Source organism: Hirundo rustica, chromosome 3 (genome assembly GCF_015227805.2).
Source record: "Hirundo rustica isolate bHirRus1 chromosome 3, bHirRus1.pri.v3, whole genome shotgun sequence".
Classification (NCBI taxonomy): Eukaryota; Metazoa; Chordata; class Aves; order Passeriformes; family Hirundinidae; genus Hirundo; species Hirundo rustica.
Genome location: NC_053452.1, coordinates 111,157,786 through 111,176,816, shown reverse-complemented (window position 1 = coordinate 111,176,816; position 19,031 = coordinate 111,157,786). Strand labels below are relative to the sequence as shown.

The following is a 19,031-nucleotide window of genomic DNA, read 5'->3' as shown; positions in this document are numbered from 1 at the left end:
CTGAGAGAGAACTATGAGGCACATGTGTGGATTGTAATGTAAATAGCTTCTAATATGTAGGTTGTAGGAGAAAACCTGCCCTGGCAGATAACCAGTAACAGAAAGCCTCAGGCTGGATGAACAGCAGATGAAATAAAGCTGTTTATGAAACTGGAGATGTGCTGTCAGTAGAATAAGACACAGCCTGCCATCTCCATGCAGCAAGGAGACTGTTCTGATTTCCTGTCAACACTGAGTTGCTGGATCCTGCTGTTCAGTGCTGTATCCTGGTTTTTCAGTTCTGAGCGGTGACTGAAGTGGTAAATCCTGACTTTAGTGTTTGAAAAAGCTGAGGTTGTATTGCTGACTCTTCTCTCTTGATTTCCCTTTTTTAATTTTTTGTGTGTGTAGCTGGGTCCCCAGGATTATGCCTGTAGCTGTGAATATGTGGGAACAATCAAGAGTATTTCCTTTGTATTTCTGAAATCCAAACTACTCCTTCAAGTGACTCTGTTGAGAAGAGTGGAGCTGAGGGTTGGCTTTCTGTGAACTTGCTTCGGGTGCTTTGTCTCCGGATGGCAGCAGCTGCTATCCTTTGCCCCAGACTGCTTTTCATAAACTCCTGTAAGGCTTCTGATCCCTTCTCAAATTCTTCAAATACCGATCGTGGTGTTAGTATCAATTAGCTCTGCAAGACACAGCACATGCTGTAGCTGCTTCCAAGCATCAGATTTGGTGATCAGCCAGCCATCAGGTTAGAAGGGCAAGTGTTAGGGCAGTCCTGAAATCTTTTCCTCAAGGAAGGACTGAGATTTGAGTGCTTCAGTGCCGACCCTGCAAAAAACCATAAAAATAAAAAATGTGGAGTTCTTATTTTAGAGATGCTGCTCTTGTGACATGTTTCACCCAAATGGGTGTACAGGGGAAGAATTATTGGGAATGAAGCAGGAGGAAAGCGGGTAGGGATGCTCATGTAATATTGATTTCTTCAAATACTCAAGATTATGACCAGATACCTAAAAAAACTCTACAGTGAATGGGGTGGGGGATGTTTGATGTGCTACAGTAGTGATGAACTGCCTAACTGTCTACTGGGGACACAAGCAGGGTATTAGCCAGCAGGTGATGGGTAGTGGTTGTTCCCTACTCCTTGGCACTCACAGGACTGTCTCTAAAGTACTGTGTCCAGTTTTGCTCCTCCCTCCCCTCAAATGCAGCAGGAATGCCCCTGAACTGGAGAATTGAGGGTGGTTGGGAGGCTGGTGTATATGATGTGCAAGGAGTAGGTGTAGCCTGGAGAGAACAACATATTCTCCTTGGAGGCACTGTGAACCAATGCCTGCAAGTTAGCAAAGTGGCAATTCCTCCTGAATATAATGTGGAAAAACTATTATGAGAATTCAGTATTACAAAAGGTGCTTGGGGTGGCATTTTTATCTCCATCCTTTCAAGTCTAAAATTTAGATGGACAAAGCCTTGAGCAACCTGATTTGGCTTTGAGATTAGCCTTGCTCTGACCAGTTTGGAATGACAAACCTCCAGAGGTCCTTTCAAACCGTATTTTCCTGTGATTGGAAGCATGCAAGCTATGCAAGTTGAAATCATGATCTTAATAAGAATTACTTTAGTCCTTCTAAATACATGTAGAAATAGATATTTGAAATAGTTGGTCTCTGAACTTTTAGAACATGATTGCCCTGATGAAACAATTTTGCCTTCTTTAAAACTGTCTGATTGAGATTGAAGGGTGCCCTTGAGTGTTTGCTGTTTTGACTGTTTTTTGTAAAAATCCAGTTCATAAGGATTTCTTTCTGTGCTTTTCCACCAGAAATTCAGGTTATTGTCTTGACTAAAATGCTCACACTAAAAAGTAAATGAACTTTATGTCACAATTAATATGCCCTAACAGCATGGAGTCAGACACAAACACTTGTTCCTGTTGTAATGCTAAGCATGTTTTGTGGTTTTTGCAACGTTCCAATCTGGGACCATTCAGACTCTTGCATCATGTCTGTTTTTACAGATGAAGGGAACACTTTGTGTATGCTCTGAATAATGCTTTTAAGTTCCTGTAAATTTATTTCAAAGTCAGATTCTTGCCATGTTTGCTCAAGTACTAATTGTCATTCGGAATTAGAGATGTGCCAAATTGTAGGCTGTCTATCAAAGCATTTCAGCATTTCTTCGGTACGTAAAAGGAGTTTTCATTTAAACTCAAAAAGCTTTCAGAGATTTTCTTGTTTTCATAACTCTTGAATTCATAACCTGGGGCTATGATCATGGTGTCCTTTTTGGCTAGGAGAATCCTGAAAAAAAATCTGCAGGAGGAGCTGAAGCTTTTATAGTAGTGTGGAGTCCTGATAGAAGAAAGGAAACTTCAAATACAATTTATTTTCCAGAGGAATGACTTTGTAAAAAGAGTTCTCAGATAAGTAACAGAGTCTTCAGCTTCAAACTTATTTTTGTGAGCTAACTATCTAGTCAAAGCTTTAAGGGAATACCTAAAATATGGTGTTGACCTCAAGGTACTTTCACTGCTTATTTGGTGCTTTGGATTTGAACTAAATATAAATGAGGTATGATTCTTTTGTTCTTCAGTGCTTTTTAGCATGGCTTTGTTTTAGCAGGATTTGTAATTTGGTGTTTCGTGACTCACCTTGAATGTTTTGCCAAATAGATGTTATAAAATTAACTTAGGGGAAGGAACAGAGGAAGAGGTATAAATCTATATATGGAACAATGTCTGAGTCATGGCATGAGATTTTTTTTTTTTTTAATAGTTCCCCTGTGCCCTAAAAGATCCCTGGTTTTCTCTGCAATGTGAATTAGTGGCATTTTTTCAGTTGTGTTCATGGAGAGATTTGCTGCCTTTCCTGCAGGTGTCACCTCTCATTTCTGGGCTGCTCAGACTTAGGGGAAATAGCAAGTAGCCCAAACCATCACTTTCTGCTCTGGGTCACTTGCCAGGCAAGTGTTTTGACCTCCTCTGTCCTTATGAGGTATTGAATACCTGGATATGCATGAAGTTTTATTCTAATACTTCCCATTTCATGTCTTCTGCTGTAAATGGAAGAGCCCAGCAATTCTGCTCATAGAAGTTAGGGGGTAAATTAAATCCACAATTGTAACATATATTAAATTTACAACTGAGCTTAAGACAAGTATTTCTGATAATGTTGGAGGAGACATGACGGGGTACTTCTTCTAGAGTTGATAAATCTGCAGTGAGGTTTCCCTAAAACATTTTTCTTCTCATCTGATTTGCAATGGTGACTTATCATCCCCAGCATACAGTTGTAAAATTATGAGGGTGTGTGTGAAGACAATTTTCTTTAGGTAAGTGAAAATGGACAAACATTCAGTTTTCAATTGTGTTTTATCTTATACAGTGTTAAGCACTGTAATGCACTCCAGAAAATTACAGGAGCCTGGAGCAGGAAAATGAGGTGTATGTGGTTTGTGTCTTTCCGGGCAGGCTGCTGGGCAGGGTTTCTGCTATACTGTTGGGTTTCCATCTCAAAGTCTCTTGCTAATTGCACCTGAGCCAGCACAAGAAATTGATGTTTGCGGTGGTTGCTGTTAGAATGCAACGAGTTTCTCATTAGTTGAAATAATTTGGGAGGAAAAGCCTACATTTTTAACTGTTTTCAACTGTTCATTTTCCTAATTATTTCAGGCATTCTTACTGGGCTGTAAAATTCAACACAAACTTTTATTAAAAATGCTTGGTGAGTCATATCTTGGAGAATGCACCATTGCCTTACCCAATCTAAAATGCCAGGCAGATCCAGGGCAGCTTCCAGATGGACGAGTTCTGTGCTGACAGAACCAAGTCTCCTGGTTTTAGACTGTCTCAAGACTGTAATTTTTGTGGTGGTTTTTTTTTTTTTTTTTTTTTTTTTTAGGCAAAATATGGCTGTAGCGGAATTGTTGCTTTAAGGAGAAAATATTTGTGCTAGAACTGGGTGATGCAGTGCAGATCAAGTTACAAAAGAAGTAAGGAATAATAGCAGATACTGCAGGGTGGACAGAAAAAAAAGGAAAATGAGATGTTGTTCAAGTTGCCTTGGTTATTTAAGTTGACTTGAGACACTGGCACAGGCTGCTCAGAGAAGCTGCAGATGTTTCATCCCTGGAAGTGTTCAAGGCCAGGCTGGATGGAGCTTGGAGCAACCAGGTCTACTGGAAGGTGTCCCTACCTATGGGTTGTCTTTAAAGGTCCCTTCCAACCCAAGCTATCCTGTGATTCAGGCACAAATACCTTTTATGATATTTTTGGTTATAGACCGTACAAATAAATGAACAAATCCCTATCATTAGTGTGTTCTTTTCAGAGACATCCTGTAACTTTCACAGATTTCTTATAATCCACGAGATCTCTCATATCCCTCACTGAAGTTTCTTACTTATACTTTTGATTTTACCTTTACAGCTGACAGGAAATTCTGCAGAAGTTGGCCAAACTGAAATTAATTTCAGCCACTAAATACTTCTCCCAAAATTACCTTCTCACTGCCATGCCGCTGAGATCTGAATCACAAACTCTCAGACACTACAATCCCCAGGCATCTCCAGGTGCTGTCTAACCACCCCCAGCAGCAGGAGTTCCTCCCTGAGGTCTAATCTAAATTTCCCCTCTGTGAGTTTAAACCAGTGCCCCTTGTCCTGTCTCTACAGATCTTGGGAAGAAGTATTTACTGAAAGGATACAATAAGGTACCTGTTATCATCAGAAAGTAAAAAATGTGGTGAAACCCCCATACTTCAGGAAAATAACAGAACTGCCTTTGTGCCAGCTTGTTCCTCTCTTGCAGTGTTTTTTCCCTTTAAGCTCACAGTACTGAATCAGCATGGGAAGGTGACAGCAGCTGGGCTATTGGCACTCAAGTGTGGGGAAGCAAAGGCTTACTTAGCAAAGGATATACTAGATATTCTGAGAGTTTCAAAGTTGCTTTGTTGCCATTTTTTTGTTTGCTTGTTGTTGCTGGTTTTCTCCATGGTGTGTGTATTCTAACTGCATTCTTTTTTTCCTGAAAGCTATCTTCATAGCAGTTTAAAATATCCTCAGTGTAAGCACTGGAGAGTACTTACTAAGTTTTTAACAGATCTTGTGAACCATCACATATCCCAACAGCTTTTTGGTAGTGACTTGGGATAGTTAAGAGAAATTATTCCAGAAGAATGATATATTTTCTTGATAACAGTGCAATGATTTTTTTGATTGAGAAGACTCTGGTGTTTAAATTCCCAAATTTTTTCAACATCTGATGGAGGAATGGGAGCTGCAGCTGAAAAACTGAGTTGCCTGGGCACAGGGCTTTGTTCTGGGTGCATCAGGCACAGCATTGCCAGCCAGCCGAGGGAGGGGATTGTTCTGCTCTGTGCTGTGCAGGGGTGGCCTCACCTTGAATATTGTGAAGTTGTGGGCACCACAGTGTAAAAAAACATGCTGAACTGTTGGAGAGTATCTAAAGAAGGGCAACCAAGATGGTGAAAGCTGTGGAGAGGAAATCCATATGAGGTCATCTGGCCTGTTCAGCCTGGAGAAAGAAGAGGAGAGACCTCATTGTGGTTGCAGCTTCCTCATGAGGTGAAGAGGGGGGCAGACATGGATCTCTGCTCTGTGGGATCGGGATGGCCTGAAGTAGTGTCAGAGGAGGTTAAGGCTGGACATTAGAAAAAGTTTCTTCACTCAGAGGGTGGCTGGGCGCTGGAACAGGCTGCCCAAGGAAGTGGTCACAGCACCAGCCTGACAGAGTTCAAGAAGCATTTGGACATCGCTCTGGGGCACAGGGTGTGACTACTGGGGATGGTCCTGTGCAGGGCCAGGAGTGGGACTCAGTGATCCTTGTGGGTCCCTTCCAACTCGGCATATTCTGTGATTAATTTGATGTTGGCTCGATTGGGGGATGGTGCTCTGACTGGTCAGCCCAAGTGCTGAGAAAGTGGAAAAGGGCTTGTTGGGAATTTAGCCTGACTCCAGCAGTGTCTGATTGCCTACACTCATCTAATGTGGCTTTGAACCTGCTGAGGCTTCTGAGACGGGGTGTGTTGGAGAGAGAGTGAAGACTCATACTCACTTCAACGTGAAGTTGCATTAAACAGAGCAAATCCTGTTGGCATCCAAACCGAGTCCCCACTGGGTGACAGCAGGGCGTTTGTGGTGCTTCCAGAGACTGCGTCGACATAGCTGAGCTGGTTTTATGTAGAATCAGCTTGGGTCCAACACTGTGTGTTTATATGTATTGGAGGTATCTTTAGTGCTTGAAAGGATTGTTTGTTTGCCCAGCAACCTGCACTAATAAATGGTACGATTTAGATTCCCTTTCTTTGAAATAACCCTTGACTGGAATAATCAGCTTACAGCAAATTTGGAATTAATTGCGTATGCTTAAAAGAAAATGTACACAGAATGGCATGAAAATCTTTCTATTTCATTGGCATTATCTTGTATTATTATAAACTAATGAAAGAATTCTCATGGCTCTGGGCATTTTGCTTAAAATAAGACCATAAGTCAATATTTGAATAAATGAGATCAGCATTGTAACTGCAGAGAACCTCCTCTGCCACATCCCTTCCCTGTGGCAGCAGAGTTGGCTTGGCTGGCACATGGGATCAAAGCTTCTGGAGCAGGAGGAGGTGTGACTGCTTTGGTACAGAGCTGTTTGGCTGGACTGGAGCTGGCACGACTGGTGTGGCTCCCTTGGGAGGGGACACAGGTAGAGATGGCTCTGCCATGTGTCACTGCTACTCCAGGGACTGTACAGGAGACACCCGACCTCCTTCTGAGCTACTGTGAAGGTAAAACATCTCATTGGTGATGTTTAATGCTTGCAGTAGCCCTTGTGGTGCAACTGTTTGCAAGTCCTCAGCGTGGAACGTGAATGTGATGGCTCTGGATGGCTCAGCTCAGTGAAATGTCTGCTCTTCTGTGTGGTGTGGCTCAAAACTAGTGACTGTGCTGTTAAGTATGTGTGGACTGCATGGTCTCCATTAGCTAATTACACTTGTTCAGTTTCTTAATAGCATGGGACTGCATCCTTACCATCAGAGTTGGCAGGAATCCAGTGGCCTTGTATCAATAATGTGTTATGTTAGGATGTGGTTTCATGGCACATATTGGCTTTGAGCAAAGCAGCAAGTAGTGAGGGGCAAGATGAGTGGATCTGTAGGGGGAAATTGCTTGTGCGAGAGACCACATTCAGGTTTTAAGTTTTGGACATTTTTTTATCATTGTAGTTTTAGTCTTGTCTCATGGACATAATGCCTGTTAAAGATTAATGTGTATTAAGTGTGTTCCTAAGTTTAATTTTGGTGAAAATTCCAGATTGCTTTGTGAGACTGTTCCACACTGAATAGAACCACCACAAATGAGGGTGGTTTGGAGCTTCACTGGGCAATGTGCTCCTGATCTGGGCTGTAAGAGGGATGTAGAGGTTGATCTAAAGTGGGTTTGAAACAGTCCTGTGTCTGACCCTGCATCTGAAGGAGGTAAACTTGCAGAAAGTTGTCACTATAAGCTTTCTCTTGGGCTGTTTCCTTTATCTAATTCCTCAGTACTATAAATAACTGCTAATTTAAGCAGAGAGCGGGGGGGAAGGACCGGTGAATGCATACAGAAGAAAGCATGGGATCTCAGCATCCTAGGTTAAGATGTCTTGGACATAGAGCTTTTGGGTTTCCCACTCTGTTGCTGATGTGGCTTTGTTGGGCACTATGAGAAGGAAGTAGGAAATACTGAATGTTTCTGTCTCTTCAAGGTTCAGTCCCTTGGCTGCTTCTCTGTTGGATGGTTATTGGGGTGTAAAAGGAAGGGAAGGACTTTTGCACAGGACCAGTGCTCAGAGTGGTTTCCCTGATAGTGGGAATTGTGAGGTGCTCCTCCACTCAGATTGAAGAAGAACAAACCTACATCTGTACCCAAAAGGAATAATTGGATCTTTGGGGAACTGGTCAGTGATTATTTGTAAACAGGAGTGTGAAGCAGATGTAGAGCCTGGGGAAGCCTGGCTGCAGAGCAGTGGGAGCCCTTGGCCAGGTGGGATTTCTCTGGTTCCCAAACCCTGTGCTCACCTTGTGCGTGTCTTTACAGGAGAGCTTTGTAGACAAAACTCACAGGTTTGGGAGCAGGAACTAGAATTTTAAGGGCATTTGGAAGTCTGTCAGGCTTTTTCTATTTAAGCATCTAGGTTGTCATCAGTGACTCAGGTCAGGATGACAGGAAATTATATGGTATTGAAGTGGAAAGAAAACATTCTTATAACCACTACTTAGGTTTAGCACTTAGAGAGGTGGTTTCATTGTTCAGCATTTAAACACCTGAGCTTTTTCAGTGTTAAGGTCTGTCTTAAGTGGCTGAACACATACTGTATATGTATTATTAGTATTAAACCAGCTGGAATTCCTTTAGCTCATAAATGATAGAGATATTTTTGTGGGAAAACAGTTGGAAGGATCAATCTCCTTAAGTTCATCACCTGATTTTGAAATAGCTTTGAAGAAAACTATGGTAGTTAAAAGGGTAAGATTGTGTTCTCTGTGGTCTTTTGTCTCTAGTGTAAGCTTGGTCAGCTATAAAATGAAATACCTTTGAAACTCTATTCATACATAATAACAAAATTGTTAGGCTTTGTTTTATAGGAGACTAAACTTTGGAGGTTTTACGTGATAAATGTACAAGTGGAAATAACAGTACTAATGAAGTCTGTTTTAGACATCTAGCAACTGTCTGTTGTGATAAACTGGAAAAGCAAAAGCTCAGTTTCTAATGTAACTGCAGTTCTTCTGGCAAGGTACTTCTGGAGGTCACACAACTTTCCAGGGTTGTTGTTCCAATAAATGACTTTAAGCTGGCCTGAAACCTGCCTGAAGAGACCAATTCTTGCTGCTTCACGTTGGACTCTGTCCCTCTAGGCCTGCAGCAAGTTTCAGGAAGGCTTCCCAGTATATGCAAGGATTTCAGTTATCTAAATCTGAATCTCTCTCCCCTCTTTTTTAAAAAAAAGTAGAAGCTACTAAAGTGTGCTTTTCATGGGATTTATTTTAAATCTGGTTTGTCTTTTTTTGGCTGCTACAGAAAGGTCACTGGGTTCTGACAATATTGTAACACCCTAAACAAAGTACCAAGAATGTGAAATTGTGCTCTTTGCTGGATGGGTGTCAATTTCTACTGAAGACACAGGCATCCTAGAATTTTGATATATTTTCCTCTCTTCCTTGATTTATGTTTTGATTTCTGTTTTAGGGCTACCAGAGGGCCTTAGTTACCTCTAATAGGTAACTTCAGAAAGAGTTTGGGTAGCTGAAGGCCTCCTTTGTTTACAGTCAGAGAAGAGAGGTATAATGTGGCCGTGCTTGTTGGGAGAGTTGGCCTCTGCCGTGGCACTGGGATGTGGTTGGCAGAAGAGTTGGTTGTGTGAGGTTGGGGGAAGTGGGGAGTCCAGCTGTCCCAGCAGTGGCTGCATGCCTGGTGCAGGCAGTGTTGCTGTCTTGGCTGACGCTGGGAGCTGTTTTGTCAGAGGTATTAGGTAGGACACTTTGTGCTGTGGGGAGTAACTTTGTAGCTGCTGACTGGCTTTGACTGTTTAGTCTGCTTTATCACAGAATCAGTCAGTTTGGGAAAGACCTCTGAGATCATCAAATTCAACCTGTGACCAAACACCATCATGTCAACCAGACCACGGCACTAAGTGCCATATCCAGTCTTCCCTTAAACACCTCCCTGGACTGTCCATTCCAATATCTGATCTCCCTTTTGTGAAGAATTTCTTCCTAATGGCCAACCTAAATGTTTCATTCTTGGTTTTTTAGTGAAGTTGTCACCTTACTGAAAAGCAAGAGCTGAGCAGACCTTTCCCACAGAGCCATCTTCCTCCAAAGATGTCCAGTCAATTTTTTTTTTTTTTTTTTTTTTTTTTTTTTTTTTTTTTTTTTTTTTTTTTTTTTTTTGGGTGGCTCTATTGATTTTAATCAGCTAGTTGCCTCTGAAAATGTGTCAGAACCTTCAAAAAACACTGTCTGGAAGGTTCCCTGCATATGTTGGAATGGTGTCATGGCTGGATGACAAGAGTGTGTTTATATATGTTTAAGTGGCATTTGTTTGGTTTCCTTTTGTGCCACTGCCTCTTATGTTTTCATTGGGTACTACTTGGTCATTTCTGCACCCTGATTGTTGAGATACCCCTGAGCCTTTTCCCAGCTCTTTCAGCCTTTCCTTTATGCAGATCTGTGAAAACTCAGGAGAAAGTTGTCTACCCCTCTCAGGTGAACTTTGGTGTCTCTGGATGTGCTAGAAAAGCACAGTAAACCTCACAGTGTTCTGCTTAAGCCTAAGACTATTTTTCATTTGAGACTTGATCATTACAGACTTAAAGCTACAGATAATTGATTTGAGTGGGGTTTGAAATGGAGAAGGCAGTGTAAAAAGCAGAGGGGAGATAAGATAGCTTGTGTTGCTGCAGAGTTCTGTTGCACCTTTTACCAGCTGAGAATTTTTTCAAGAAGTTTTGACCAGCTTGTGTTATTGGAGTCCACCTTCCTGCTGACTGATGGCGGTGTATCTGTTCTTCAGTAAAGCTTTCAAGTAAGAACCTGAAGCATTCAAAACTTGTACAAGCATTAAGAACTATAATCAGTAAACTAATGTAATTTCTATTTATTGTTATCATAAGGAGTCATGATTACTTAAAAACATTTTCTGTCATTGCTGGACTCTGTTTTTACAAGGGTAAATATTACACTTTAGGATGCTTCAGAGATTTATTTAATCTGGACTGTTTCGGCAGTACAGAGGTTTCTTGCCCATCACCTGGATGATTCAACTAGTGCTACTTGCTAATATTGGAAAGCAAAACTTCTAAGTGTTCTTCTTGAGGACCACATAGTAGCAAGACTTGGGACTTGCTGTTCCCTGCCAGCATATGAAAAAAATCTATGGGATGAAACTATTTTAACATTCCCCATGGTCCCTACCACTTTAACAGATGAGGCAACAGAATTCACATCTGGTTTGTCTGTGTATCCATGGGAGTGAGGGTGGCTTTGGATATCACTGACAAATGCATGAGAAAATTCAGCACATAAATTTCAGTGTAAGAAGCCGATGTCTGTTTACTGCTATTTGTCTTTAGAACATAAAGACATGTAGATGATGACTGGAGGGTTCTTCAGGTTCTGTATTTGTTGTTGGCATGACCGAGCTGACGTTTTTCAGTCTGAAAAGGTGACTAAGTGAATGTGCTGTGTATTTCAAACACAAATACAGAAACATTCTCCCAAAGGAATAAATAAGCTTTCAATAGAATTGGTTCATGTTGACACAGTGTGGGTGTGATTATCTACTGCTGCTGTGGAAAAAGGACCAGGTGTTGGGCAGCTCAAGTCACTGCTGTGAGCATTTGCAATGACTGACACTCTGTTGTGATCCATTTTCCATGTTTAGCTTTATAAAGCTGTCCTATAGTGTGTATATTGAAATATGCTATCTGCTAATATGCTTCAAAACAGTGTATCATGAGAGAAATATGGGACATGGATATTTCTTACATTTTTCTATATTTACAGGTTTCCAGAATGGCTGAGTTAAGTTGGTTGGAGTTGATGCTTTCATTTCCATACTCTTAGGTGATGAATGTCTGTTGTCTTTATGATTTGTGACTGCCAGAATTTCCTGCATCTTTGGCAATATTTTATGTCAGCCACTATCAGGAGACAATTCTGTGCAGAAGCAAGACAGAGCTGCTCTGCTTGCTGCAGGCAGTAATGGGGGAATGTGATGCTTTGAAACAAGCTTAGAGACTACATTTGGCAAAAATAAATGTCTCCAGTACAAAAAGCGTGTGCAAGAAATTCCAGGTGTATTGTAGGCAGGTAAGTCTGGTGATGACTTCTGTTCATAAGGAAGAAAATTTTTTTTTTTTTGTTAAAGGAAGAGAGCAAAACTAAGTTTTCACGTTTATGTCTACTGGTTCCTTTGTTAATGGGTACATTCAGAAAATAGTTTGCCAGACATATCATTCAAGCATCTCTTGCATTCATGGCACCATCATGTAGTTCTGGTTTTTTACTAAGGGTTTTCTGGCTTCATCCATAGGCAGCAGGGGGATAAAAGCTCAATTACAATCACTGCAGCTGTGCTTGTGATTAAAACTGGCCACAGATCAGAATTACACATTGGTTTAACGAAGCTTTAAGTTCAATAACAAGGAAATAATGCTGCTTCCCATCTGATTCCTTCATTTTTTTAAAATTAATTGTTGGGTAGTATTATGCGCTGATAAAATAGATTAACCTGGGAAAAATTACTACAATGATTCAGGATTTCTGTCTTTTAACCTTGTTGTGCTTTTGTGCATTGAGATCTTCAGAGGCGAGGGAGGTTTCAGTGAGGACAGTGTTTTAACATTTGGCAGTGCCTGGATATTTGACTGAATTTGAGTGAGAGGGAAGATTTTTTGATTGCTGCAGGTTTGTGGAAATTTCAGCCATGAACAGAATTTCTTGATGAACAAATGCATTTTTATTGCCAAATAAGCCTTAAGCTGTCAGTGAGTGACTCTCATGGATCTTGTGCAACAGATGGACAAGTTTGTGAATACACTGCTGTGCTGCTCTGAGTAAACTCAGTTGTATCAAAAGTAAAGCTCGTTTGCTTATTCTACTTCATACCCACCAAATGACTCTGAAGGAAAATGCTTTTTACATATTTGCAATTTAAGTTGTATGATATTGTCAATCACACATCTTCTAGTTGTGTTGCATTTCTTGGATCAAACCTGCAGAAATTCTGTATGCATCAATTAGTTTTTTGCAAACACAGTAGCAGGCTCAAGTATGAGAATTAGCAAAGCATTGCAAGAATGTGCCCTACACACAGTGTCTGATCCTTGGCCCTAAATGGGCACTGAGTAAGAAGCACTTGCCCTGTGGGCAGTGATTCATAATTGGTAAATCTTCAGCTGGAACTTAGTGGGGGGAAGAAAAGAAAACATTGCCAGCCATTCCTTCCACCAGACATGAGCAAAAACCTACCCACCACCACTAAAATATGACCTCGTGTCATATTCCTAAATTTACTTTATTCTAATAGGCGACTATCCAATTGTTTCTCCCTGTGAAAAATACATGGGAGTGTCACAGTTCACAGGTGAGCGTTGCTGTGAGGGAAATGCCTGTTGTTAGCAGTCATTGTTAGGTTTGCCTTTTGAACATGCCTGGCTTTCAAGTTGCATTTCCTAGTCTGGGTTGTATTCATTGTGCTTTTTTTTTTTTTTTTCCCTTTTTAGTGGACTATATTGTGGAATATGACTATGATGCAGTGCATGATGATGAGTTAACAATCCGAGTTGGAGAAATCATCAGGAATGTGAAAAAACTGGAAGAAGAAGGATGGTTGGAAGGGGAGTTAAATGGCAGAAGGGGCATGTTCCCTGACAATTTTGTGAAGGTGAGTTTTCTGCACTGCCTTGATTTTGCTGTGATGGTGTGGCTGGGTCATTGTTACTGAAATGGTTGGAATACACAACAGTTGTTATTTGTAACAGGATGATTTTTTTTTTAAATGGGAACACATTCAAGGTGCTGACTTTTTTTTTCAATATGCTTTTGAAGATTTTTTTTAATTTAACTTGTGCTGCCTGTTTTTACACTGACATTTCTTTTGAAGTGAAATTAATTCTTTGCAAACCAGTACTATCCAGTGTATCTTACTGATACTTTAATGTTGTAAAACCTAAGGGGACATTGGTCCAGTGCTATAAACACTTCTTTACGCTTCTTTATTTTAAATTAGACATTTTTTTCTGAAAAATTGAAAAGGCAAAATTATTCTTTTCTGATTTACTGTGAGGAGTTTTAGGATTTTCCTTTTAAAACTGATAGGAACAATCCAGTTGTTCTCAGAGAAGGTCTCCTGCCAAGGGAAAGTTTGTATGAATGCTTTTCACTTGTCAAACATTTTCAAGTTTTTGGTAGTTTAATCTGAAGTCATTTTGGGGTGTTGATTCCTGTATAATTAGTAATTTGACCTCAAGTGTTGTTTTGATGTTTGTTTTGTGTGCTGATATTCTTAATTAGTTCTCAAGTGCTGTGTCAGAAGAAAGCATCAGACTCAGCTCTTTGCTGGTTTGTGTGTCATCAATTTGTCCTGCTGAAGAGCAAAGATCCTCAGACATGTTTCTGTATTAATTACCGTACGTGATGGCTATTTTCTTGCCCTTCTGCAGCTGTGACTTTTATAAACTTTGTTTAAAATTATTTCCATCCTGGCATCTCAGCTGCAGGTATTTTTAACTTTCCAGCTGTTCATATGTGCATGGCATGGTTGGATGTCCTGAATTACAGGTGACAGTTTTCTAGGAGGCTGAGGGGTTTGGAGAAGTAGAAGGGAAGTTGTGTAGAAAAAAATGATCACTTTTGTTTCATGACAACAGGGATAACTTGCTTTGGTGCTGAAGCTGAATGCAATCATCCTGAAGATGAGGCTGATCTTGGGAATTTTTCTTCAAGATTTAGACTGGAAGGCTGTTGTGCAGTGGTGAGATTATGGGAAAGCATTAATTGTTAGGGAGGCAAAAGTTGTGTGTTTTCTTCATGGTCAATTATAGTTTCTTAGTAAAAGTTAATTTACAGGTACTGATAGTTTGAGAGACTATTTCTGGGGAAGCTGTTGCAGAAAAGTGTTTTAGTGTGGGGTGTGGTGGGTGGTTTTTTTTTTTTTTTTTTTTTGTGCCTTCTCCCAAACTGTTAAATCAGGCTGCAGGTATGATGAGATGCTACTCTGACCAGACTGCTGCAAATACCAAGCCTCAGCAACTAAGCTCAAATTCCCCTTCTTGGCCTGGTGTGCAGTTAGCACCTGCAAGGTGTGGGTGACTGCTGGAGGGAGGTGGAAATGAGCTCAAGCAGGGCTGGACTTTGGCCCTGTGAATGAGGAAAGTCCCTTGAGTAATGGATTTATTTGTTTGCCAAGAGCAACCACCACCATTGGGAGTGTAAGAACAGTGAGGATGCTGACAAGAGATGAGTATTGCTGACTTTTCATGACCCACATGAAAGGGAAGGAGCACAAAAGTCTGAAAGTGGAGAGAAATGTGACCAGAGAGCACAAATTGCTGTATGCAGTACTAAGAGTTGCACCAAGTTTTACATGTTTGATTACAAAATTCTGGGGCTGTACTTAAATATTTATTACTTCCTGAAAGGATCATCTTACTGTTCTGAGTATAATTTCATGCATTAAATGAGCATCTGGCCTGAATGCATTCTGTGGTTAAATTTGTGGTGGCTTTTTGGTGACATATATATACAGTAGATTGTTAAGAATTGAGCTGAAGCCAGGATAGAGCTTCTCCATGCAGACTATGAATGGTAAATTATAATTTATGCTGATCTGGAAAAGATTAAAATTTGAAGCTGAAAGTGCATGTGTTATCCACTAATTTGCCTTCATGTGTAAAATTTAAAAACATAATAAATATGACAGATTAAACCATGTGAAAATAAAAATGTTTTCTTTTTCAAATGTTAGATGTTATTAGAGAAGATAAATTATTTTTTAAAAAAGAAATAAAAGCCTTTGATTTTCATCAGCTGAAGGAATTTGGAGGAAGGTTCTAATTCCAGCTAGTTTGTTTTTGCTAATTTTGTTAGTTTGTCTCTTCATCCTATGTGAGGGCAGGAAAAGAGTTTGTTGGTACCAGCTGCATACTGTCCTTGGCTGTTGTGCAGCACAAGGCTGCTTCTTGCCGTTTTGAAGGACAAGCAGAATTTGGACAGGAGGATTATTGCTGCATGCTGCCTGAATATGTTGGATGCCCCAGATTCAGACTGTATCCTCTCTGTAAAGCAGATCAGTCCCCTTCTGTTCCCTCCTTCTGGGCTCTGCCCATACAATGGATTTACTGACATTTTATGCCACTTCTCCTGCTTTGACAAATGCATCTTTTCTGTTTGAAGTATGACTAAGTGCTGTAAGCTTCATTTTGGGTTGTTAAAGCAAGAAATATTATGATTGATTATGTCTTCCTTTTATTTCTCAAGTCTTCTAAACATTGTAAAATAATTTTTAATTGTGGTAGTAGGTTTGTTTCATGTCATGGTTGCAGTTGGGTCTTTATTGTCAGAAGTGCAGCAGAGGAAGCTGATGCTGTTTTTAATTGGGTTAATTTGTTGTACAGTGTGGGTGAGCTAAGCACTACGTGCCTTTGAAACACTCCTATGGAGAAGGGAATTCATGGAAGCTTCCTGTGAATGCTGATGCTTGGTACCTTATAATATTATCTGGTAACTTTGTGGTTGGGTTTTATTGGCTTCTCCCCAGGCCTTTTGCATATTGTTGGGGAGATCCTGGAGAATGATCAGAGCTCGGTGATGTCTGGTTCCTGGTGCCCGCTGGGACCAGGTTGTTTTCTGTGAGCCCATCACTTGCTGGTTTAACAAGCAGTCTGAGGTGGTCTGTCCCAAAAGGTGCAGTTCTTGGTGCTGACTTCTGCTTGCATCATTTTGCTTTAAAAGGAAGAGAACAGGTAGACTCAGCTGAGGGGAACCCCATAAAGCCTCTGAAACATCCTCAGATGCTGCTGTGCAGTGCCACTGCCTGGGGTGGGGAGTGGGAGGTGTTGTAAAGGCTGGGTGGGAACTCAGTGTGTGGGATGTCCAAAGCAGTCCTAAAACCAGAAGATGATGGTAAATGTACAATTTTACACAAGTAGGTAAAAAAAAAAAATGCAAGCAATTACACTGCCTACTTGTGAAGCTCATTTCCTTGAATACACTTTGCAGTGATGCAGCTTCTTAAAGATGTTCTGCCTGTATTGCAGAACTGGATCTTGGAGTGCATGTTTCCAGTGTTATTTAGCAAAACCTGCTGTGAAATTCCTGTTTAAACTGTGTGCATATCCTCTTCGAGTGGGGTTGAATTAGCGTTCTTGTTTCTGACATTGTTATTGCCATTTTTCTGCTTCTTCCTGTATGGGCAATTTAAAATAAACAACTTCATAAATTTCTGAAAGGAATTAGCAATGGAACCTAGCAGACTTCTATTGTTTTCTTTGAGAGCAGCTTTTCCTTTCTAAAATCCATCATGGTGAAAAGTGTGCACACATTCGTTTCCAGTGTGATTTAGAGAAGTGTAGTAATGCTGTCAGGTTTTTGGAGAGATTAAGGTGTGTGGAATGTGGAAGACTTTTGGTTTGGGGTTGGGTTTTATTTCTGTTTGCTCTTAGACTTTACTTTCAGAGAACTGTTCCTGTATATTATATAAAGATTAAGAGTCCAGGCCTCCCCTCCTTTAGGAAATCCCCCAGACCTCCTTCTTTCTGTGGCCCAACGAATCTTAACTCCTTTTTTTGGATTTACTTTGACAAGATGGACTAAGATTAATTTCTGTTGATTTATTTGTTTTGAGTAATTCCATTCACTCTCCAGACACTTGTTGTGTTGATAACTGAAAGTGATGATTTGGTGTTCATCTTTCTGCTTATTTTCTTAAGATCTTTGTCCCTACATAGCTGAGAGGTGTTTTTTAAGAACCGAAGTTCCTTGTTTTATTTCACTTATTGCTATCTTAGTTTTTTAAATAGCTGTATTGTGAGTAACAGGCTTCACATGGTAGTAAAACCAGTTTGATCATAAGCTCAAGGCAGTAACTCGGATGAGGGAGGAGCAGTGGATAGATTAATCAGTAGCTTTCATCAGTTAAGGCAGAGAAGTTTGCCAGCAGGCTCTGGGGACATTCTGGTGAGCGAGCTGGACACTTCTCCGAGCGCGTTTGGGACATGCAGCCCCTCAGCCTTGGAGCTGGGGCAGCTTCCTGCCTGCACAGGTGTGAGCAGCTGCTGCCGCTCTAGTGCCGAGCCTGGATCCTCTCCAGGTTAACACGTGAACTTTGCTCACTGTGACATTTTTCTTCCTCCCCCTAAATAAAAAAAACCCTGCAACACTGGGCGTGTTCGAGCAAATATGTCCTTGGAAGTGGTAAGCTTGTTTTATTTTCCGTATGTTCTCAACGTCCGATGTTGTAAACAGATTTTTTGTTTCGAGGTAGTTAGTGGAAACAGCATGAATTTAAAAGTTACTCTTGCAATATGATTTTGAGAGTTCATTTAGTATCTGATGTAAATTCTTGGTCGTAGAATTGTTTGTGTAATAAAATTACTTGGGATTGGTTTAGCTCATGTCTTCTTCTGTACTATAGGGAGATGCTTAGAGATTGCAGACACTGTGCTTGCAGGAATAGTTCCTTTTTAAATGGATGATTTTTTTTTAGGTGATTCTTTGTTCAGCTTCCTGGTCTGTGTGTTTGTGGAAAAAAGACACAGCCCAAACCTCTTTTCTTCCCTTTTCATCACCCCTAGATGGGCACTTTAGAGTATTAGCACAGCTGACCTACCTTCTTAAGCCTGTCTTTGCTGTCTCTGTCCTGTGTTCTCACTGGAGGGATGCTGTTAAACACAAGCGTGCTGTGAGCCAGTGAGAGAAGTTTTGACTGAAAGTTGCTTCAAGCATAGCATCTTCCTAAATTCCTTTTCAAAAATAGTAAATTGACCTCATCCAGAACTTTAAACAGGAATCATGGAGTTGGGAGGGATTGCAGACAAGACAGACTCTTCTAGGTTAGTTCTAATCTGGGCATAATTAAAAAGTGTTGCAACATTAGTTAAAAAAGCAGATTAATAAATAAACTTTTAAGCAATGTGTATAGGTTAAGCCATATGCATTTAGTTTGAAATAAGTAGCATGTATTTAATGAATAGAATAAAATACCTATTTCCAAGATGTTGACATCTGCTTCTGAAAGTATTCTGTCCAAAATCTTTGCATCCAGTTAAGACTTGGAGAAGACAATATACAGCAATTTATTAGTCCTGTTGGTCAAATTATATTTCAGTTTATTCAGCCTTTTCCTTTGCTTTATTATTGCTTTGAAGGAACTCTCACCACTAGCAGTGTGTTGTGCAGGGAGGTGACACTGAGTGCCGGGAGCATCACTGCTTCCCAGGCAGAGTAGGCAGCCCTGCTGGTAGGAAGGTGATGTTTGCTTCGAAGCTGGCA

The 19,031-nt window shown here is 40.6% G+C and overlaps 1 protein-coding gene across 1 annotated transcript in view; it reads left to right on the top strand.

The window, feature by feature from the left end:
* CD2AP (CD2 associated protein) overlaps positions 1-19,031 on the top strand; it is a 77,513-nt gene that overhangs the window by 9,035 nt on the left and 49,447 nt on the right. The window contains exon 2 of the mRNA XM_040059763.2: positions 13,265-13,425. Within this exon, the coding sequence (XP_039915697.1) occupies positions 13,265-13,425 (161 nt within the window). The remainder of the gene's footprint in view (positions 1-13,264; positions 13,426-19,031) is intronic.